General features: G+C 44.5%; 2 protein-coding genes across 2 annotated transcripts; both read left to right on the forward strand.

Annotated features, from left to right (window-relative positions):
* Nucleotides 1-329: 329 nt before the first annotated feature.
* htr3b (5-hydroxytryptamine (serotonin) receptor 3B) lies at nt 330-6,784 on the forward strand. The gene is made up of 9 exons (XM_060057030.1): nt 330-567; nt 1,123-1,277; nt 1,503-1,547; nt 1,936-2,045; nt 2,525-2,694; nt 3,175-3,332; nt 5,268-5,478; nt 5,837-6,058; nt 6,390-6,784. Exons 1-9 carry the CDS (start codon nt 534-536, stop codon nt 6,662-6,664), a joined length of 1,380 nt encoding a protein of 459 aa, XP_059913013.1. The 5' UTR covers nt 330-533; the 3' UTR covers nt 6,665-6,784.
* A 2,655-nt stretch (nt 6,785-9,439) lies between these two features.
* On the forward strand, nt 9,440-15,324 carry htr3a (5-hydroxytryptamine (serotonin) receptor 3A). The gene is made up of 9 exons (XM_060057013.1): nt 9,440-9,671; nt 9,769-9,932; nt 10,117-10,161; nt 10,294-10,403; nt 10,774-10,943; nt 12,449-12,609; nt 13,023-13,233; nt 13,936-14,211; nt 14,694-15,324. Exons 1-9 carry the CDS (start codon nt 9,602-9,604, stop codon nt 15,050-15,052), a joined length of 1,566 nt encoding a protein of 521 aa, XP_059912996.1. The 5' UTR covers nt 9,440-9,601; the 3' UTR covers nt 15,053-15,324.
* Nucleotides 15,325-22,905: the final 7,581 nt, after the last annotated feature.

Here is a 22,905-nt window from a genome sequence, read left to right on the forward strand (position 1 = left end):
TCTTTTGTGACAAAAATGTTCCATTGCATCTACCTCTACTACAACTACTACTACTACATAATGTATAATTGACATTCCATCCATAAATAAGATGCATTGAAGGATTATCCAAGTATGAAAAAAAATATTAAAAATAGTGTAAAGATTCGTTGTCTTTATTGCACGTTGGTGTAAATCATTTTCATATTTGGGTATTTAATGAAAAAGAAAATGTTCAATCCAGTTTCATCATCCTTTGCTATGATGAACCAACAGAACAGCATGGCACAGCCTCTCTGGGGGAAAGAATTGTCTCCTTCCCCACTCATAGACGTACGCATCAAGTTACTCCATAGCATTGCAAAATCAATACCAGCAGTACCAACTTTCATACGCAATTCCATCTCGCTGTACCTCTACGCAAACTGCTCCTCAAAACACAATGTCTTTTGTGTTTTGAGTATGCTTAGTGTTTTTGTTTTTCAATCGTTTATTTATTTCAACTGGACCTGTGAAGACCTGGGCATACGCTGTGAAGGCACTTGATAGTGACCATGACATACATCTGGCTGCTGCTGTTGTCTTCAGGTAAGACGCTCTATATGTTGTTTTGAACATGATAGGGATGTTTCAGGAGAAGACTCCTGTTCAAATATAAAAATAATTGTGACATATGTGACAGACGTGTTTCATATTTTTTTGGTCATTATTTTTCTTTGTTCTTAATGCTGCTTATGGTAATTGCCTTAATCCCTATAGTTGTGTACTGTTGTGTTTCTGCCACAACAATGTATTCATTCAATGATAGAATTCATTTTAATATTATTTATCTTCGCATCTTCTTCACCTATTATCAGTATAATTGTTTGTTTGGTTGTTCAGAGAATGAGAGTATGGTCGTCATATAATATCACGCGTATTTGGTCTTGACATTGCTGTTTTATCCTTACTTAAATTGTGTTCAATTGAGTGGCACATTTTTGCAATTCCTCATTTCAAATGTTCAGATGTTGTCATGGTTGACAACAAATGATAAATGACGTTTTCCTCCATATCTCACTTTACCGGAAAAAAAAGTGTTGACAATGTTAGCGAATGAATAAATCCTCAGATAACCCAGGTCTTGTTACCCTCCTGCTGAAGTGGCCTGTGTACCCGAGAAGCACAAGAGGTCCCCCCTGAACCAGCTGACCCGGACCCTGCTGCGGGGCTACGACTCGGGGGTCCGGCCCGTGCAGAACTGGACCAGCCCAACCGTGGTCTACATAGACCTCATCCTGCAGTCCATCCTCAACGTGGTACACACTTAAACAGCTTCAGCATTGACAGATTCATGTTTAGAGATTACAATTCAGATTAAAAACTGTTTCATCGCTTCAATACATAAAGAGAGACGTGTGCCAGAACCTTATATGGCCTTGTAGGATTGTAGTACTGTTATACACTTATTTAATTCTTCCTTTCAATCATTTGTCACTTGATCCATTCATCCAGTCCTTCCTTCTTTACTTCATTTTACCTAGGATGGAAAAACCCAGAGCCTTACCACATGTATTTGGTACAGACAAGTAAGTGTATTCTAAATTCTTATTCTAAGTTATTTCTCTATCAAATATAAGACTGTTGGAACTGCAGTATGGTGGGGCCTAATGGAAAATGATTGCATTCAGGATAGGTGCCTTCATGTGTGCATTGTTGTGCGTACAAGCCTTTCGCTGGGAGCACAGCATTGGTTGCGCTGACCTTTTCAATAAGAATACCTCTTTGAAAATGGATGTTTGCTTATATGCACCGATGCAAGCATGTGCATGTTAATGTGTATATCTATCCGTCTCAGTCACTTTCCATTTGAGTCTAGGGAATATAAAGACTGTATTCTTTCCTTACAGATTGCTGTCAGCTCTCCTGCTGAGATATCCTTAGATATCATTGTGTGTCTTTCTGTGCTGCTATCAGATCTGGACAGATGAGTTCTTGGTGTGGGATCCTGAGGAGTTTGATGGAATCACTGAGATCTCGCTGTTGTCAGATGCCATCTGGGTCCCTGATGTTATCGTCAGTGAATTGTAAGGGGAAGAAAAATCGAATAATAATTGTAAAGTGGGGACCCATGCATGCAAATAGATGTAAAAAATGCCTATTTTATCATACAGCTGAATCTGTATTTCAATTGCAGGATAGACATTAAGAGGGGCAGCACACAATTGGTGTTTCCAAGTAGCTTGTATATGGCGTGACCTGCATACAAATGCAGTAACCTTCTTTTCCTATGTCCTGAATTCAGGTTTTAGTGTTTAGCGTTACTCTTCAATAGCAATGTCCCAATTTAATGACTGTGTAGCTGCAAAGGTTTACAAATTCAAGGCCAGCTGAATGTTCTGGGTTGCATTGTCCGCACTCTCTAAGCATCCTCAACAATGATGCCAAACCTTTACCTAGCTCCTGAATGACATGTGTCTATACGCATTATCCATCGCTTTGCATGAATTGCGTTGGATTAATAGTAAGCCATTCAATAACGTTCTCCTGGTGTATGTTTTGGCAGCGTGGATGAGGGAAAGTCCCCTCCTATCCCCTACGTCTACGTCAACTCCTCTGGGCTGGTGAAGAATTACCGGCCCATCCAGGCTGTGCTGGCCTGCAAACTGGAGCTATACGCCTTCCCGTTCGACAAGCAGAACTGCACCCTCACCTTCCGCAGCTGGCTCCACTCAGGTCCTCTTTTCAAGGCTTGTATTTTTAGAGGGAGAGAATTGCAGAGGGATTTAAGAATAAATTCCACACAACGGACAACTCACACACTTTTAAGTGAAAGTCTTCATGTGAGACCAGAGGGGGGGGGCTCAATTCTGATCTATTTTTTCACCAGTCTTAGTTTTACTGAGGTGTTGGGTTACTCTTTAAAGTGACCGAACAAGAGGGCACGTAAGCCCAATCGCGGAACACACAATCATAAATGGTGTAGATCTCACTCCCTACACGGCTGAACACAATGTGTCCATCCCTCCTCCAACCCACTTTTCCTCCATCCTCTCTAATCCTGTGCTTCTGCCACGACCTTCCACCATCCCTCACCCCCACACACTTCTATCATGCAATTGAGCAGCCGCTTCTCACTGATTTCCTTTCCTTTACGCCACTGTAACTCCTCCCCTTTCACCTGATTGGCCCGTGCCTCCCGTGTCCCGCCTCCAGTGCAGGAACTAGACCTGGCCCTGTGGAGGAGTGCCGAGGCCATCGCCAGCGAGCAGACAGAGTTCATGAACGACGGGGAGTGGGAGCTGCTGTCCATCCCCTCTCACTACTGGCAGCTCCAACAGGCTGGGGAGGAATACGCTCACATTCAGTTCAATGTACGTAAGGTCTGCAAACATTTCATGTTCCCTCTTAGTAGTGTACACGCTTTGTCCGCTCATGCAGAGCACAGGGGGGAGAATGTCACTGAGTTAAGTGTTTTCCTGATGTCGACTCAATCTACTGTATATGGGGCCTTAGTTGACTTTGAAAATATGCATTTAATAATTTTACATCACACACCCCCTGGATGATTTTGTGTTATTAATGAGAATGAGGTTTGGTCTTTCTTAAGATTCATCATTGTTTGTTTTAGCTGCTGATGCAAATTACATTAACAAGTGAACATTTAAGCTTCACATTAAAGCATGCCTCATACATCCACTTCTGTTTTTTTGATCCTTCAAATTAAATCCTCCACTGTAATCTATTTGCACTCCCAATAAGTCTGTAACTGCCTTGTGATGAATGTAATTGCTTATCGATGGCAATGTTAAACCCCTGGCCATCTGCAGGCCTATCTCTCTCCCTCCCTCCCTCTCGCCCTCGCTCTCTTTGACTCTTTCTCACACTGTGTAGGCGTTTAAGCAATTTGCTGCGAACCCTCATGGATTCTGGTAGTGAGCTAATGCTAAAAGATGGGACTGGGGTGGTCTGGCTTGTAAAAAGGACAGTGTTTGTGTGTGTGTGTGTGTGTGTGTATGTGTGTGTGTGTGTGTGTGTGTGTGTGTGTCCGTGTGTGTGTGTGTGTGTGTGTGTGTGTGTGTGTGTGTGTGTGTGTGTGTGTGTGTGTGTGTGTGTGTGTGTGTGTGTGTGTGCGTGCGTGTGTGTGTGCGTGCGTGTGTGTGTGTGTGTGTGTGTGTGTGTGCGTGCGTGCGTGCGTGCGTGCGTGCGTGCGTGTGTGTGTGTGTGTGTGTGTGTGTGTGTTTGAGAGAGAGACAGAGAGAGAGAGAGCAAGAATGAGACTGAGGTGGGTGGGGGGTTAAGAGAAAGAGAGAGGGGCTATAATGAGACTGTCTCAGTGGCTGGCTGATCAATGGACTACTTGTTAGTGGCGAGGGGAAATGGGCTCACGGCCCATTGCAGGTGGAGATGTAGTGAGGGAGGCTGCGGAGCTGAGTGCGATGGCTTGGCAGCTCTTTACTCTGCTCAAAGGGCTAAAGGCTTTCAGTTACAGTCCTCTCCCTTTACTCTTCGCCGGGAGCTGGCCCACTGGTAAAACTATGCTGATTGCGTGGAGATATTTGGAGGACTGCAGAACAAGGTCAGTCATGGGTGCTATCAGGCACGGTGACACCAGTGCCCAGAATGAGGGATATTATTGTCGATGTTCAAAGAGCCATAGCACACATCTCTTAAAATGATGAAATACGGCAGGACACAGAGGTGCATAGGGAAATGGTTGTGTCAGTCCTGTCATGTTTTTTGCCCAAACCATGCACTTAGCAGCTGGTTTCAATCATTATTTGCTCCACTGGGCTGCTATCTATTTGCAAAAATCAAAAAGGGGTGACTGAAAGAACAGGTAGACTATTACTTTGCAGTCATTTCATTTCGACCTCTACCTTTTTGGTGTATGGGTTTTGGGTTTAAGTTTTCGTATTAGGGTTCGGTGTTTGACTTTAGCGTATGGTTTAAGTGTTTGATTTTAATTCTAGGGTTTGGTTTGAGGTCAAGGGTTTGGTTTAGGGGTTAGGATTTTGGTTAATAGGGTTTGTTTTTAGGGCTGAGGTTTGGTTTCAGTGTTTAGGGTTGGGTTTTTTGGGTAGCAGGTCAGGGTTAGGGTTCTAATACAGAACTCAATACAGGATTCTGTATTACGGTTTAGTTATGGTAAAATTGTAAGGTTAGGGTGTAAAAATAGCAGATTATTAAGTAAAAGGGTTAAGCCCTAACCCTACTATCAATATTCATTCTCAGCAGGACAGTCGAAGATAATACTGCACTAGAAGAATTGTGCAGTGGTCAATGCTCATTTCCAGGGTCACTTTCAGGTGCTGATCAGGCGACGGCCGCTGCTGTACGTGGTGGGTCTACTCATCCCCAGTCTCTTCCTCATGTTGGTGGATGTCATGAGCTTCTACCTGCCCATCAACAGCGGCACACGCGTCACCTTCAAGACCAGCACTCTCCTGGGATACACCGTCTTCAGAGTCAACCTGATGGATGAGCTACCTGCCACCGCAGTCACTACTCCGCTCATAGGTAAGCACTTGGCATGCTGTCAGGGCTGCTTTTGGCTCGGTACGTCTCGTAAATCAACCAGAGTTCCAGTGTTTTTTTTGTTGCATTGCTTGTTTGTCAGCGAGGGCCCCATCACTTACCAGGATGGATGAATGGACGAATCGGCTCATGTGATTAGTTCAGCATTTATTTTAAACATTGCTCTTTCTTATTTGTTGCAAGTAACAAGTATATATATATATATATTTTTTTTTTTTCATGAACATTATTTTATTAGAATCGATTCTACAATATATAGAATCTATGCACTGTATATATCCAAAGAACCCAATGCGAACCCAATGCCCGGTTCTCTTCCTCCTCACCCCCTGATTCCCAGGGGTGTTCTTTGCGGCCTGCATGGCCTTGCTGATGCTGAGCCTTGCCAAGTCCATCCTGGCCATCAAGCTGCTGCACCACGGGGAGACGGAGGTGCGGCAGATGTCGGTGTCGGCCCAGCTGCTGGACCGCTACGGCTCCCTGGGCCAGAGCTTTGCCGAGAGCATCTTCACCACCGCCTCCACCAGGACGCTGGACGACCTCGCCCTGCAGGCGTCAGGAAGTGAGTGAGCGGGAACAGGAACACAAAAAATGAACTCCTTTACATTTATTTTTTATTCGTTTTCATACATAACAATTTTCTCAGATTGACTTCTCCACGTAAGTGTGTGTGCAGCTCTACATTCAGCGTGAGAGGGGTGTTAATATACAACATCGTAATTGTAGTTATAATGCGATGCAACGTTATTGCAATCTCAACACATTGGCTTTGCAACTACAGAGCCAACGTTTTATAGTGTCGAAGATCCAGACACTCAAAACAAGAAGAAACAAACAAAAAACGTATAACAGTTTAAAAATATTTTTTGTGTTCCCCATCTCTATTACGCTAGGCTTTGGTTTCGACCGCCTCCCGCCCCGAGAGAGGCCCGTGCTGTCCCTGGAGGATCTGTGGGACGGTCTGAGCTCCAGGCTGGACTGGATCCTCCAGGACCTGCTCTGCCTGCGCCTCGCCCTCGCCGAGGGGGAGAGCGAGGACGTGGCCCAGGGCAAGTGGCTGGTGCTCTGCTCCAAGGTGGACCGCGTCCTGTTCCGGGTGTACCTGTTCATCCTGGTCCTGTACACCTCCACTCTGGTGCTGCTCTGGCTCAGCTGGGGCCTGGCCTGACAGGTGTTTAATGCAAAGACTGTATGAGGATTTAAAACATAGACACATGTGTAAGTGTTTAAACCTAAGACTGTATAAGGGTTTGAATCATAGACTTCATAAGGATTTGAACCATAGACTGTATAACGCCTCGTTTCCACATACGTATGTTTTTCGTATCCGTGCTTCCGTAAATTTACTGAAGGAGTCGCTAGTGTTTTACGTACGGACATGAATTTATTTACGGACAAAAGATGGGGGAGCGTATGATAATGGCCGTTTATAGGAGACCGGTACTTTGGAACATGAGGATCGACATATACAGAGATAAAAACAAAACCAACCAGGCTTGGAAAGAGATCGGCGAGGAGTTTGGCCTGCCAGGTACTTACATGTTTTGTGAAAAACATAAAAACTTTCATACGGTATCTCCGTAAAACGACGGCGAAAGTTAAATTTTTTGAACGTATATTACAGACATACCGGACAGAAATTTTACGGAGGGGAGGAGTCTCGGAGGAAAAACGGACATTACGGAGAATCACATAGGAATGAATGGACTTTCGGTCGGAGACGGTTGGATCGCATACGAGAATGTACGTATGTGGAAACGAGGCGTAAGGGTTTAAACCATAGACTGTATAAGGATGTAAACCATAAAATGTATAAGGGTTTAAATCATGGACTGTGTAAGGACTTAAACCATGGACTTTATAAGGATGTAAACCATAAAATGTATAAGGGTTTAAATCATAGACTGTATAAGGATTTAAACCATAGACTTTATAAGGGTTTCAATCATAGACTGTATAAGGATTTAAACCATAGACCTTATAAGGATGTAAACCATATACTGTCTAAGGATTAAAACCATAGTCTGTATAATGATTTAACCCATAGACTGTATAAGGGTTTAAATCAGAGACTTCATAAGGATTTGAACCATAGACTGTATAAGGATTCAAACCATCTACTGGATTGTTAACAATGTTACAAGCCCCACTTAAGCCCCACTTCGCCGCTTAGTTTAACCCAGCGTTCACCACAGCTCAAACCACCTATATATCTATGTCCCTGGTGCTCTCTGATATTGTGACTGTATCTATTTATGTCAGAATTGTAATGCAAATTATATTCTTTCCCTGATTGTTAACAAATCTGTTAATAAAACAGTGTCATCTGTATCTGTGATTATTATTGTGTTTTGTGGTAGCCATAATAAATGTGTTTTATAAATTAACAGTTTACCTCACTGGAACATAACAAAACTTGAGGACGGAGACTTCAGCATATAAGGGTAAACATGTCGTCATATGTAATCCCTAAATAAGAAGTAATAGACGTCTCAATGCAGTGTTTTACAAAAGATAAAACAAACACATTGCTTTGGGTCCAATCTGCATAATACATAATTAATAAATCACAGCCACTCAAGTGTGTGCCTACCCAACCTCTGCCGGCCCCCTAAACCAATCAATAGAGACCATTTGGAGCACTGGGTTCGTAACATCCTACCCTTGTGGCTTCCTAATAGCTGTGAGAAATGAATAAAAAGGCACTTCACAGTAGTCTCCCCCTGTGGGCCTATAATTTTTCCACATTACCGGCATACACCTCCAGTGGATTGTGTTACATAGTGTAAAGTTATCTGGCAGAGGAGACCGCGCTGAAACAACAGAGGTACTTCCCGTCAGTGCAATTAATAACTTTATTAATTAAGGGCTAAGATGTACATTCATGAATAGACTGTGATATAAATCGGCCCATTAGCCAGACAGATTTGCCATGTTTCTCGTTTTGCCACAGAAGTGTTTTTTTTTTAAGTGTACTAAAATTGTACGCGGCTTCAATACTTATATATATATATATGCACATATATATATATATATATATATATATATATATATATATATATATATATATATATGCACATATATATATATATATATATATATATATATATATATATATATATATATATATATATTTATATTTATATATATATATATATATATATTTATATTTATATATATATATATATATATATATATATATATATATATATATATATATATATATATATATATATATATATATCATAAGGACTAGTAGTACAAGATGTAGTATTTCCCCAGCAATAAAAACGTGTTTCCACCTCGTAAAGCATCTTAAAATGTACAATTTCAACATTTGAAATAGATTTAGGCAATTGGAATTTAGGTCACTTAAAATGAATGACAAAAGCTCTAACAGGCAGAGGAATTACATTTTTGGGATAGGGTTATGATGCATGCATTATACACATATTCATTTTATTTCAAAGGTTATCAAAAGGTTTCAAATGGGACTTGTATCCTTGTCACGCGTCCCATAAGAGCCATCTTTACCTTTATATTTAAGAAAATTTTCCTACCAAGGATATAAGCTGGCCCCATAGGCCTACTATAACTGTCACTGAATGGGAATCAAACTACCAACCTTTCACCTGGGAGTCAACTATAGAGGAGACTTTTATCTTAAATTTCAATAAAGAAGGAAAAAGCACAAAAAATATAACATTGTGCTTTTATACACAATTATAATACTATTCAGTCTATGCTGCTGCCCTGTCAGGCTTGAACCTAGAAACATATCAAGGTTGGCTTTTGTCTTTTCAGACTAGGCCTATGATTGAAGTATATTTCCCCACAAATATCTTAACATATAACAAGAATAGCAACACTTCCGTACGCTTACAAACTATCTCAAGCGGTGAGTCCTGCCTTGAGGAGGACACACCCTCGTGGGTCCAACGACGTCACATGGTTTTGGACCAGCGAGCCAGCAGCACAGAACAGCAGCTTGATGCTTCTGTAAACACAGGTAGGCTATAGATTACAAAGTGTATAGCTTAGAAACTTTTAACAGCAAAGAATCAATTTTTCAAACTCGTTCGAAATACGTCAAACCAACTCCAGAATGAGACTTTCGGTACCATGGACAGCTCTTGTTTTCCTCCTCGTTCAGGGCGTCCTACCAGCTTCTCCAGGTACGATAACCAAACCAACACTGGGGTTGCGATGCATTTCCAATACTTTTAAACCTTCATGCATGCCAAATACATCCCCTCTACTACTTTCCAATAGTTAAAAAGATTGGCAACAGCATGGGACGATTTGCCAATGCCACCTTGGTGCGTCTGTCCGAGTTCCTGAGCGCTGGGTACAAGAAAGGGGTTCGACCCGTGAAGGACTGGCGCGACTCCACCTCGGTGGCGATCGACCTCATGATTTACTCCATTCTCAACGTGGTAAGTTTTTATCACTTCAATGCTGTCAATGTTACGATTATTGCACGCTACATAAGTTAGGACACGCATACCCGTAAACCCAAACACGTTGGGATCTATGTCGATAACGTATGATGGATTAACACACAAACACGTTGTAGGAACTTTTATGTCTCATTTTGGTTTTTCGACCCCGTTATTTTAGGATGAAAAGAACCAGGTGTTGACAACGTACATCTGGTACAGGCAGGTAAGTTATTGAAAACAATTCCAGAATACCAATTAAAAAATGTCCAAGCAATAATGAAATCACATTGCAAAACAAAGTATGTATTTTCATTCCATACGACTACATACTTATTTGTTGCGTTGCATACATTAGGCATGGACTGATGAATTCATGGTCTGGAACCCAGAGGACTTTGATGAGGTGAAACAAGTCTCTATTCCAACTGCCAATGTGTGGGTGCCGGACATACTGATCAACGAGTTGTAAGTATCCTGTGGAGAAGTTTAGGACCAAATATAGACCATCTCGTTACAGTACCAGGTGTATACTAGTGTAGGCAAATAGATGAGTAACATACTAACATATGTATATTATAACAATTATAACTACATATATTTACAGTATAAAATAACAGCTGACTATTTGTACAAACTGTTGAAATGCTGTAAATCAAATAATAGATCAATTGTGGGTGCGGAATGTCTTTTTGAATAATATTTCATAGGAATATTCAAACACAGATTGAAGGGTACAGCCAGTAAAATGTCCTACCATGTTGTAATTAGTCACCTGAATGTCCTTTACACTCTGAGAAATCTCTTTGCGTGTGTCGTTCTCCCTCTCTCTCCTCAGCGTAGACGTGGGCAAGTCCCCGGATATTCCCTACGTCTACGTGACCCATGAGGGCCTGGTGAGCAACTACAAGCCCATCCAGGTGGTCACCGCCTGCACCCTCAACATCTACAACTTCCCCTTCGACGTCCAGAACTGCAGCCTGACCTTCCAGAGCTGGCTCCATACCAGTACGCTCATTACCACTTTCATTCCATTTATATTGTGTTGAAGAGTATTTTTTCTATCAATCCACCTATTTACCATAGAGTGAATACCATGAAGTCCCTGGAACAAAATATAAAACTATAATCAATTTTAAAAAATCTTTGTGAAATCCCCCAAAAAACAGAATTTCTCTTGTAATCTAGGCGTATAAATAATTACAGCAGGAGATGTTAAATTATATAGATGTCCCAAATGAAGTCCAATATGGATATTTTTTTAGATTAGGGAGTTCCTAACCTTATTGGACTGGACAAACCCTGTTATGTCAAACCCTGTGGACAAACGTTTGAGATCTGAGGTTGAAAGAACCTCTTTCAGGACGGCTACTGGGCAGCAGCGCAGGTTGTGATCAGCATGCACGCACATGCACATTCATCCATCTGGGCCGTTGTTTTGAAGTTTATTTGAATCTGGACACATATCATGTATTTTGATCAGTGAAATAAGAATGGGGGGGGGGGGCGATATCCAAAAGAAGACACAAGGGGAATACTGATGTTCAAAGATGTTCAAAATACACAAAACTCTTTTGTGTAGGTTTACAAATTGTCACAAATGTTTTGCACAGGAATATTGTAACCATTATGATAATTCCTTAGTTTCTATTTGTTCCCATATGATAGTGAGGTCTGCTGCCCACACATAGCTCTGTTGAGGCGCCTCTCTCTGTAAAAGAGGAGAATCAGAACGCCAATCTACTCTGTCTGTGAAGTCAGATGAAAGAAACAACAACGGTTTGATGTTTTCTCGTATATCATTCCAAAAGAAAGTCACGTTTCGCTTGACTTATGCTATGTCAGCACTGCTATGTTGACAAGGTTACATATTGTGAATCTGATTATGCCTGGTGTGCTTTTAAAATTGGGTTTAAATGACATCACATTTTTGCCTACCTACAGATCTATCCAAGTATTTTACTGGACCCATCTATCTGCCTCAATATATACATATTCAGTGTCTTGTACGAGGGGTTTCAGAATATAAAAACAATTTGTCAAAAAATCAATACTCGATTTCAGGCCTAAAAATATAGGGAAAAGTGTTTCTTTACTAAATAAAGTCAAGGCAACAAATTCATGCAACCAACCACATTTTTTTAAGCGATTCATAAATTACAGTTTTGATTAGCAATAGAGAAAAACAAATATCAGTATTTTTTCCTAACAAACTGGCTTGATTATAAACGTCATTAACTCTGCCTATTGCTCTCTCACTATTGGCCTTATTCATAGTAGCCAGTTGGTTTCAGAAACCGTCTAGAATCTTTCGGGAAACCATGGAAACTCAATCAAAATGCATCTAAATGCTGCCTGGGGAAATGGAACGCAGAACTAAAAACAATGCATCAATTAGTTCATGGTTCACCCAAAAGATTCAAGAAGGTTTCTCCAACCAATTAACCAACATGGCTATCGGTGAATAAGGTAGGTTGCTTCGCTGTCTGGTCGCTTGTGCCTCCCAACTGCAGTCAAAGACATCAACATCACACTAATGCGGAGCCCCCAGGAGCTGAAGGAAGACCACAGCCTGTTCATGAACCAGGGCGAGTGGGAGCTGCTCCACGTGCTGTCCGCCTACAAGTCCTTCAGCTTGGACAACGACGACTACTACGCCGAGATGAAGTTCCACGTGAGCTCTTTGATAATCAATTTATTTTATTCAAACTATTCCGCCGATTTCGCTGCAGAAAGACAGAGCATAGCGACGCTAAAGCTAAAAAAGTGTGCCACTTTTTGAGAAAATCTGCGCCGTTGTTTTGAAGTTCATTTCAAAACAACGGTAGGTGCTAAGGCAAAAAAAAGTGTGCCACTTTTTGAGACAAATCTCAAGAGACATGCTTTCTTTTACATCTAATGCTAAAAAAACAGAACTTAAATCTTCTAAACGTTCTTTTAAAACACAAAAAAGTAAATGCTATGGCACGTGTTTAACTTCAGAAGGGCAAATTCACTCCATATTGACCTCCCTCCATTTATCGTCTGATTTCAAACCCTTTAAATACACAACCCCAACCATGCACAACCCTTGCCTACCCTGGTCAGGTGGTGATCCGGAGGCGGCCGCTCTTCTACACGGTGAACCTGCTGCTGCCCAGCATCTTCCTGATGGTTATGGACATCGTGGGCTTCTACCTGCCCCCCGACAGCGGGGAGAGGGTCTCCTTTAAGGTGACACTGCTGCTGGGCTACTCCGTCTTCCTCATCATCGTGTCTGACACGCTGCCCGCCACCGCCATCGGAACCCCCCTCATAGGTACGGGGAAGTTAAGCCGTTAACGTCACATAACGCAGAGTATGATGTTCGTTGTTTTCCAACAACGGGACACCCGTTTATGCTGCTTGTACCACAGTTACCAACAATGATACAATATTAGTTTTTAATTAGTTTGAGCTTAATAATCTAAATTAAAACTTGTTTCCACAGTGCATTGAGCTTATTGTTGTATTTGCAGTACATAACAAAGAGCTCTTAAAACGCAGCGGTTTCCTGTTAATGAAAAATCAACCAATTCACAAACCGATTAATGTTGTTCTGTGTGCTACCTCTTTCCAGGAGTTCTGTTACAGTTTCTTTCCACACAATATTTGCACAACGGGAAACAACACTGTCTTCGCCAGATAATATCCATAAAATGTACACTTGATTTTTTTCTGTAAAGAAAAATGTAGAAGGCACAGCTGTTGTGACCTGTGATTATACTAATTTAAATGAGATTAGTATGTCTATCAGAGCCACACGATAGGCACTCTCTCTTGGCTATGGAGAAATTTTGCAGACACTAGCAACCAAAGCGATTAACAGTGACATTTTCTATTCGATACATTATAATTAATGCTCACGGGTTTACAATGCAGTTGCATGTTGTATCTAACATGGCCCCAGGTACAATGTGGACCTTTGGGTCTGACTCCCAGTGTGAGTCAGACCCTACCTGCTCCCTCCTGCCTCCTCCAGGCGTGTACTTCGTGGTGTGCATGGCGCTGCTGGTGATCAGCCTGGCCGAGACCATCATCATCGTGCGCCTCGTGCACAAGCAGGACCTGCAGCGGCCCGCTCCCGACTGGCTGAAGCGGCTGGTGCTGGAGAAAGCCCCCGCCCTCTTCTGCATCCACACCAAGCACCGCCTGTGCTCCATGCTGTCCACGCACTCCTCCTCCTCCTCCTCCTCGTCCTCCTCCTCCCAGGCCGCCTCCGACCTGGAGCGCTTCAAGGAGCCCGGCTACGGGAGAGGTGAGCCAGGGGGCATGATTGGAGGGGTCGTTTTGTTTTAAAGGGACTTCAGAGTGAATTGAATGGTAGGGGAGGTGAAGAAAAGAGAGAAGAGACGTTTTCGAACGTTCAGTCCTCCACCCTTATGATACACGCCTGTTCTCTGAACTGGCAAGCTCGCCGCTCGATTGCCCTGGAATGATCCACATTTCATCACATTGGCGCAGAACTGCAATCGAGCATGCAATGACCATGCTTGCAGCCCTTTGAACCTGAAAGTGACTTTATTTACTAATAATTTAATAACTTTAAAACTAAACATGACTTATTTGTTATTTTTAGGATATAACAATCATCATTTTTGTTTTATATATGCATTCTGAATTTTTTGGTCAGGGTAACCATTTAGTCATATCTGAAAAGAAGATATCCCCTAAGAGCGTGGTTAATCTCAGTCCAACTCCGGCTCAACAGACGACTGGTCTGCTCTCCGTGTATTCCAGGGCCCTGCTCTCTCCACCACACCTGCGAGATGGGCCACACGGGGCTCGTCGGGCTCGACGGACTGGGCGGCCCCCCTCACCACCAGCACCACCACCACAACCACCCCCACCAAACCGAACGGGACGGGGGGGGTCTCTTGGGGGGCCTGGGCGTCCCGCCGGTGGTGGACAACATCCTGCAGGAGGTGACCTCCATACGCCACTTCCTGGAGAAGAGGGACAAATGCCGGGAGGTCGCCAAGGAGTGGCTGCAGATCGGCTACGTGCTGGACGTGCTGCTGTTCCGGGTCTACTTGGTTGCCATGGTGGCGTACAGCATCACGCTCGGCACCCTGTGGTCGGTGTGGCAGGTCGTCTGAGGATTACGACTCTTTAGCGCGCCGAGCCGAAGCGCCCCGCTCCGCCGAGGTTGTATGGAGCAGCAGGCCGACCGTGTAGCGCTTGGGGAGCCCCAGGGGGGGGCGTCGGGGGGCACAGCGGTTAGAGCGTAAGAGGGGGTCATTACGGCCGCAGGCTGCTTTACTTAGTCATGCGCACATGTACAGTGCTCTAAGAAACAGGGGAGGACAGATGGAGACGTGGGCATCCAGGTGGGATGTTAGTGCGTAGTATACTCGTCTTCACCTATTCTTGTATATTATTGTTGCCGCCGGATACGCTGATGTAAGATACTGGGGTTGAGCATAACGACCTGTTAGATGACTGGATATCTCAACATTAACAAAAAAGCAACCGCAACGATATTCCATAGGAATTGTTCTGCTGGGTTAGCAAACAGTGTTTGGAGAATGATACACACTGTACATAACTAGTCTGACGCTCAGGCTGGATTAAGCTCACTCTGGATATAATTCATGCTATTCATTAACTTGATCAACCCGGTTTACCTATTAAAACCAACAAACCGTATTTTAGCCTACTATTCAATTTTGAAATCAAGAGAGAAAATTGGTTGTAGAAGGGCAAATGACGTGTGTACTTATTACCTACTTAACTTAACAGTGTTGTGTTGATACAATCCATATGTTAATCCTGGATGTGAGCCTTTCTATTGTGCTGAAGACACAGCCACAGCCTCCTGTGTTCACAAAGAGTTGTACAATACTCAATATATTCTTAAAAAAAATAAAGGCTTTTCTTCCCCAAGCTTGCTGACATGCTTCCAAAAAGTCAAAACACAGGTCAGTTTCATTACTTCGAATTAATTAACATTCAAAAATACTTAGTTGAGGAAAAAATAACTCTTGATAAGCCATACTTATGTGTCCCTATTGTATCAAAGACTTTCTGGATATTGGTAATTAGCGCATAAAAGAGCAATCATAATGAGGCACTTTTGACATGGCTGTCAAAAGTGTATCATTATAAGGTACAATGACTTTCAATTGCTTTTATAATTTTTGCATAGCAGTTTCTGCTGATTTCCTTTGTGAAAGCTTCCAGTAAAGTGTGTGGTTAGGAGTGTATGTATGCGTAATCATGTTTTGAATGAATAAAAATACATGAATATGATTCCATGCCTATGTAAGTGCTTACGAAGTCTTTCTTTGTAGAAGCCAATCATGTGTTTTTACGTTGGAGGTCATTCACCGGAGAGAGAGCGAGAGAGCGTGAGTGCGCGAGCGAGAGAGAGGCAACAAGCACAGGAACGACATAGACGGACAGACGCAGAGAAAAAGTAATCAACAACAATACAACCTTAGTACGTTTACACATGGACCCAAAACATTACAATTCATAACACATGACACCAAGGACTCTGTCTTCCATTTGGCTCCAACCTCTGTGTGTCCTCCTATTAGGCCGTATCCTACACGCGGCACCCCATTCTGGCGTTGTCATTTATAAGCCATTAAACGCACTGCAGCTCTCCACACCAGTGGCACGGCTCACCCACCCACAGCCTCATCCATTTGCCGACTCCAATTCCCTGCTAACAACGGCCTTGCCCCCGCACACAACGCTCACATGAACTCACAGTAAAGATTAGCATGCAGCTCTGAAAGCATTACGACGGGCGAGACGCGGGATTCGTTAAACCGTATTGACAATTCCTCTACATAATTAAAGTAAAATCTGCTGTGCAGTAAATGGGTGCATTCATCCCGAAAAAAATCCATCGGGGGCTCCACAGGGCATGGAGAGGGAACACGGGCCCCATGGTTTGAAGGGTAACGGCCATTACGCCGACGCTTTAATGGATCCAGGACCCTGATGTTGCGTTGTGTCGTAAATGCAGGGACGCGGGAAGTGGGGGTGCTTAGGGTGCTGCAGCACCCCCCCCCCCCCCCCCCCTGGCGGCCTCTGGCTGTAACTGCAAGTGAGAAGGTTTTCTGAACAAATCAATACTTTTTTCTTTTTTTTATATAATTTTATCATGCAACATGATTTTTCATTTAATTATTGACATCCACCCTTTTTATGATATTTATCATATTATCATTTCATTTTATTTAGAACATTGTCTGACGCACAACGCAGAACTGTCGATGGCTGAATATCGAACTATGCTGATTTTACATAAGCATGTTGGGTGTTCAACATCTGTTGTAGTGAACATTCTAAAACTGGTGTAAAATGTTGCTGCCATATTAATAGACACGTTGAATGTCATCGTTATGATTCTGGAATCCTGCACGTAAACTGGTTGGCAAAAAAAGAGCAAAGACGGGCGGTTCACTTGACGGAGAAACCGTCACTTTCCTCATATCAGACAACTCGTAACTCTGGATGAAAATGAAGGCTTTCTTTTATTGTCACTCTCCTTTTAAACCTTTAGAAATACCCTCCTGAATCCTTGTTCTAACGCTGTGTATAATCCCGGACCGCAACAGCTTGTCGGCATGTTGTTAAGTGTGTGAAATTCAGCCCAGTAGGCCTATCAGCCGAGTTGACTCTAATTTCCACATTGTTTACTTGCTGACGTTTGTGAATAACAGTGGCTAGTTGGCATAACTCTTTTTACACACATACAGTGAGTGTTTATCAGAGCGGAGCCCTGAATGTTGCGCAGCATTTATTATGATGTCATTATATAGACTCTCTCTCAGCACCCCCCCCCCCCCCCCCCGCTTGGACTGACTTCCCGCGTCCCTGGTGTTACCCCCTATGTTTTATTCGATACTTTTCAACAGTGTTATACCCCTTATATATCGTGGACCTACGGACTTCAGTGAGGGTTTTTATACTGCTTGTGACATTTATAGTCAAATATGTTGTTTGAGTTATGTCAATAAAATGACAATAGTATAATAATAGTCTGATATATTTATGTATTTATTTTATTTCCACGGGGGTTTTTGCATTTCACATTCAGCCTCTCGCCACCAGGGGGGGCTGCAGCCCCCCCAGCCCCCCCACTTCCAGCGTCCATGCCTGAGAGCTGTGTTGTCTGGAGCCTTGTGCTCCTGGTAGGGTCTCTCATGGCAGAGTGGTCTCAGGTGAGGGGCCAGACTAAGAATGCTTCAAAAAACTCCAATGAATAACGAAAAAAGAGGAGATGTGACCCGGCCCGGAGGAAGCCCGGGGCCCCCGTCTGGAGCCAGGCCCAGACGGAGGGCTCGATGGCGAGCGCCTGGTGGCCGGGTTTGCCACGGAGCCCGGTCGGGCACAGCCCGAACAAACTACGTGGCACCCCCCCTCTCTTCATCCCATGGGCCCACCACCTGTGGGAAGACCCGTTGGGGTCGGGTGCGCAGCCACATGGGTGGCAGCGAAGGTCAGTGGTCTCGACGGACCAGACCCGGGCGGCAGAAGCTGGCTCTGGGGACGTGGAACGTCACCTCGCTTTGGGGAAAGGAACCGGAGCTTGTGAGGGAGGTGGAGCGCTATCAGTTAGATCTGGTGGGGCTTACCTCCACGCACAGTCTCAGCTCTGGTACCGTACTCCTGGATAAGGGTTGGACTCTATTCTTCTCCGGAGTTGCCAAGGGCGTGAGGCGCCGGGCGGGTGTGGGGATACTCATAAATCCCCGGCTGAGCGCCGCGGTGTTGGAGTTTACCCCGGTAGACGAGAGGGTCGCCTCCCTGCGCCTAAGGGTTGTAGGGGGGAAAACTCTGACTGTTGTTTGTGCGTATGCACCAAACAGCAGCTCAGAGTACTCGGCCTTCTTGGAGACCCTGAATGGAGTCCTGTATGGGGCTCCAGTAGGGGACTCCGTAGTTCTGCTGGGAGACTTCAACGCCCACGTGGGCAACGATGGAGACACCTGGAGAGGCGTGGTGGGGAGGAACGGCCTCCCTGATCTAAACCCGAGCGGTCGTTTGTTATTGGACTTCTGTGCTAGTCATGGATTATCCATAACAAACACCATGTTCGAACATAAGGGTGCTCATAAGTGTACCTGGTACCAGAGTACCCTAGGCCGAAGATCGATGATCGATTTCGTGATCGTGTCATCTGATCTGAGGCCGCATGTTTTGGACACTCGGGTAAAGAGAGGGGCGGAACTGTCAACCGACCACCATCTGGTTGTGAGTTGGATCAGGGAATGGGGGAAATTTCCGGATAGACCTGGTAAGCCCAAACGAGTAGTGCGGGTGAACTGGGAACGTCTGGAGGAGGCCCCCGTCCTAGGTATCTTCAACTCACACCTCCGGCGGAGCTTTTCTGGCATTCCTGTGGAGGTTGGGGGCATTGAGCCGGAGTGGGCGGTGTTCAAAGCCTCCATTGCTGAAGCTGCGGTGGCTAGCTGTGGCCTCAGGGTCTTAGGCTCCTCAAGGGGCGGTAACCCTCGGACACCGTGGTGGACTACGGTGGTCAGGGAAGCCGTCCGACTGAAGAAGGAGGCCTTCCGGGATATGATATCCTGGAGGACTCCTGACTCGGTTGCAGGGTACCGACAGGCTCGAAGGGCTGCAGCGGCTGCCGTGTCGGAGGCTAAGCAGCGGGTGTGGGAGAAGTTCGGAGAGGCCATGGAGAAGGACTTTCGGTCGGCACCAAAGTGTTTCTGGAAGACTATCCGGCACCTCAGGAGGGGGAAACGGGGAACCATCCAAGCTGTGTACAGTAAGGATGGGACTCTGTTGACCTCAACTGAGGAGGTCGTCGGACGTTGGAAGGAACACTTTGAGGAACTCCTGAATCCGAATAACACACCCTCTATGTTGGAGGCAGAGCTCGAGGTTGATGGTGTTTCGTCGTCAATTTCCCTGGTGGAGGTCACTGAGGTAGTCAAACATCTCCGCAGTGGCAAAGCCCCAGGGATTGATGAGATCCAGCCAGAAATGCTAAAGGCTCTGGGTGTTGAGGGGCTGTCATGGTTGACACGCCTATTCAACATCGCGTGGGAGTCGGGTACAGTGCCAAAGGAGTGGCAAACCGGGGTGGTGGTTCCCCTGTTCAAAAAGGGGGACCAGAGAGTGTGTGCCAATTACCGGGGTATCACACTTCTCAGCCTCCCTGGTAAAGTCTACTCCAAGGTGCTGGAAAGGAGGGTTCGGCCGATCGTCGAACCTCAGATTGAAGAGGAACAATGCGGTTTTTCGCCCCGGACGTGGAACTACGGACCAGCTCTTCACTCTCGCAAGGATCCTGGAGGGGGCCTGGGAGTATGCCCATCCGGTCTACATGTGTTTTGTGGATCTGGAGAAGGCGTATGACCGGGTCCCCCGGGAGAAACTGTGGGAGGTGCTGCGGGAGTATGGGGTAAGGGGGTCTATCCTCAGGGCCATCCAATCTTTGTACTCCCAAAGCGAGAGCTGTGTTCGTGTTCTCGGCAGCCAGTCAGTTTCGTTCTCAGTGGGTGCTGGTCTCCGCCAGGGCTGCGCCTTGTCACCAATCCTGTTTGTGATATACATGCACAGGATATCGAGGCGTAGTCGTGGTGGGGAGGGGTTGCAGTTCGGTGGTCTGAGGATCTCGTCACTGCTTTTTGCAGATGATGTGGTCCTCATTGGATCATCGGCCTGTGACCTTCAGCACTCACTGGATCGGCTGGCGGCCGAGTGTGAATCGGCTGGGATGAGGATCAGCACCGCTAAATCTGAGGCCATGACTCTTAGCAGGAAACCGGTGGATTGCTTACTCCGGGTAGGAAATGAGTCCTTAGCCCAAGTGAAGGAGTTCAAGTACCTCGGGGTCTTGTTCGCGAGTGAGGGTACTATGGAGCGTGAGATTGGCCGGAGAATCGGAGCAGCGGGGGCGGTATTGCGTTCGCTTTACCGCACCGTTGTAACGAAAAGAGAGCTGAGCCGCAAGGCAAAGCTCTCGATCTACCGGTCGATCTTCGTTCCTATCCTCACCTATGGTCATGAGGGCTGGGTGATGACCGAAAGGACGAGATCGCGGGTACAAGCGGCCGAGATGAGTTTTCTCAGAAGGGTGGCTGGCGTCTCCCTTAGGGATAGGGTGAGAAGCTCAGCAATCCGTGAGGAACTCGGATTAGAGCCGCTGCTCCTTTACTTAGAAAGGAGTCAGCTGAGGTGGTTCGGGCATCTGGTAAGGATGCCCACTGGGCGCCTTCCTTGGGAGGTGTTTCAGGCACGTCCAGTGGGGAGGAGACCTCGGGGAAGACCCAGGACTAGGTGGAGAGATTATATCTCAACACTGGCCTGGGAACGCCTCGGGATCCCCCCGTCAGAGCTGGTCAATGTGGCCCGGGAAAGGGAAGTCTGGGGCCCCCTGCTTGAGCTGCTCCCCCCGCGACCCGACCCCGGATAAGCGGATGACGATGATGATGATGATGAACAGTGTTACCCCTTATGTTTTTTTTCATGACGACCAATAAAAAACAACAGTGTTACCCCTTATGTTTTCTTTCATGACGACCAATAAAAAACAACAGTGTTACCCCTTATGGTTTTTTTCATGACGACCAAAGAAAAACGACAGTGTTACCCCTTATGTTTCATTTGATAAAAACGACAGTGTTACCCCTCATGTTTCATTTGATAAAAACGACAGTGTTACCCCTTGTGTTTTTTTTCATGACGACCAAAGAAAAACAACAGTGTCACCCCCTATGTTTTATTTGATAAATATCGACAGTGTTTTTCCCTTATATTTATTTCATGACGGCCGATAAAAAACGACAGAGTTACCCCTCATGTTTTCCAATAAAAAACGACATTGGCACCCCTGACGACGTTTTTGCAGGGATCGGAATATGAGCTGTTTAGAGTGTTAACCTCCGAACTTAACAATGCACCATCAAGACACCGGTTAAAGTCATCACAAAGGGTTATACTTGACTTTATAATTCGCATGAAATAGAGAAAAGAAACTTCCAACAGAGGTCATCAACCGGACATGAACCCCGGTCTCCAGGGGGTTAGGCATAGTGCACCCCACTGCACCACTGAGGCGATTTCAATTCACAAAAATCAATCATCAATAAAGAGGACATTCATGACATTAAAATGTATGTGTGTGTTTCTATTATTTCCCTTATGTTTTTTTTCAAGACGACAAATAATAAACAACAGTGTTACCCCTTATGTTTTTTTTCATGACGACCAAAAAAAACAAGTGTTACCCCCTTTATGTATTTTTTCATGACGACCAATAAAAAACAACAGTGTTACCCCTTATGTTTTTTTTCATGACGACCAATAAAAAAAGGAACAGTGCTACCCCTTATGTTTTTTTTCATGACGACCAATAAAAAAAGGAACAGCGTTACCCCTTATGTTTTTTTTCGTGACTACCAAAGAAAAACGACAGTGTCACCCCTCATGTTTCATTTGATAAAAACGACAGTGTTACACTGTCGTTTTTATTGGTCGTCATGAAAAAAAACATAAGGGGTAAGACTGCTGTTTTTTATTGGTCGTCATGAAATAAACATAAGGGGTAACACTGTCGATATTTATCAAATAAAACATAGGGGGTAACACTGTTGTTTTTCTTTGGTCGTCATGAAAAAAACCACAAGGGGTAACACTGTCGTTTTTTATTGGTCGTCATGAAAAAAAACAACAGTGTTACCCCTTGTTTTTTTCATGACGACCAATAAAAAACAACAGTGTTACCCCTTATGTTTTCTTTCATGACGACCAATAAAAAACAACAGTGTTACCCCTTATGTTTTTTTTCATGACGACCAAAGAAAAACAACAGTGTCACCCCCTATGTTTTATTTAATAAATATCTACAGTGTTTTCCCCTTATATTTATTTCATGACGGCCGATAAAAAACGACAGTTACCCCTCATGTTTTTTCCATGTTGACCAACAAAAATCAATCATCAATAAAGAGGATATACATGACAT

Source organism: Gadus macrocephalus, chromosome 7, assembly GCF_031168955.1.
Source record: "Gadus macrocephalus chromosome 7, ASM3116895v1".
Lineage (NCBI taxonomy): Eukaryota > Metazoa > Chordata > Actinopteri > Gadiformes > Gadidae > Gadus > Gadus macrocephalus.

Excerpts from the sequence above, each read along its gene's own strand:
- htr3b (XM_060057030.1), top strand. The coding sequence starts at position 534 with ATGACATACATCTGGCTGCTGCTGTTGTCTTCAG. Across the intron at positions 1,278-1,502 it reads TGCAGTCCATCCTCAACGTG|GATGGAAAAACCCAGAGCCT; the intron begins GTACACACTTAA and ends CATTTTACCTAG. Across the intron at positions 5,479-5,836 it reads AGTCACTACTCCGCTCATAG|GGGTGTTCTTTGCGGCCTGC; the intron begins GTAAGCACTTGG and ends CCTGATTCCCAG.
- htr3a (XM_060057013.1), top strand. The coding sequence starts at position 9,602 with ATGAGACTTTCGGTACCATGGACAGCTCTTGTTTTCCTCCTCGTTCAG. Across the intron at positions 9,933-10,116 it reads TTTACTCCATTCTCAACGTG|GATGAAAAGAACCAGGTGTT; the intron begins GTAAGTTTTTAT and ends CCGTTATTTTAG. Across the intron at positions 10,404-10,773 it reads GACATACTGATCAACGAGTT|CGTAGACGTGGGCAAGTCCC; the intron begins GTAAGTATCCTG and ends CTCTCTCCTCAG.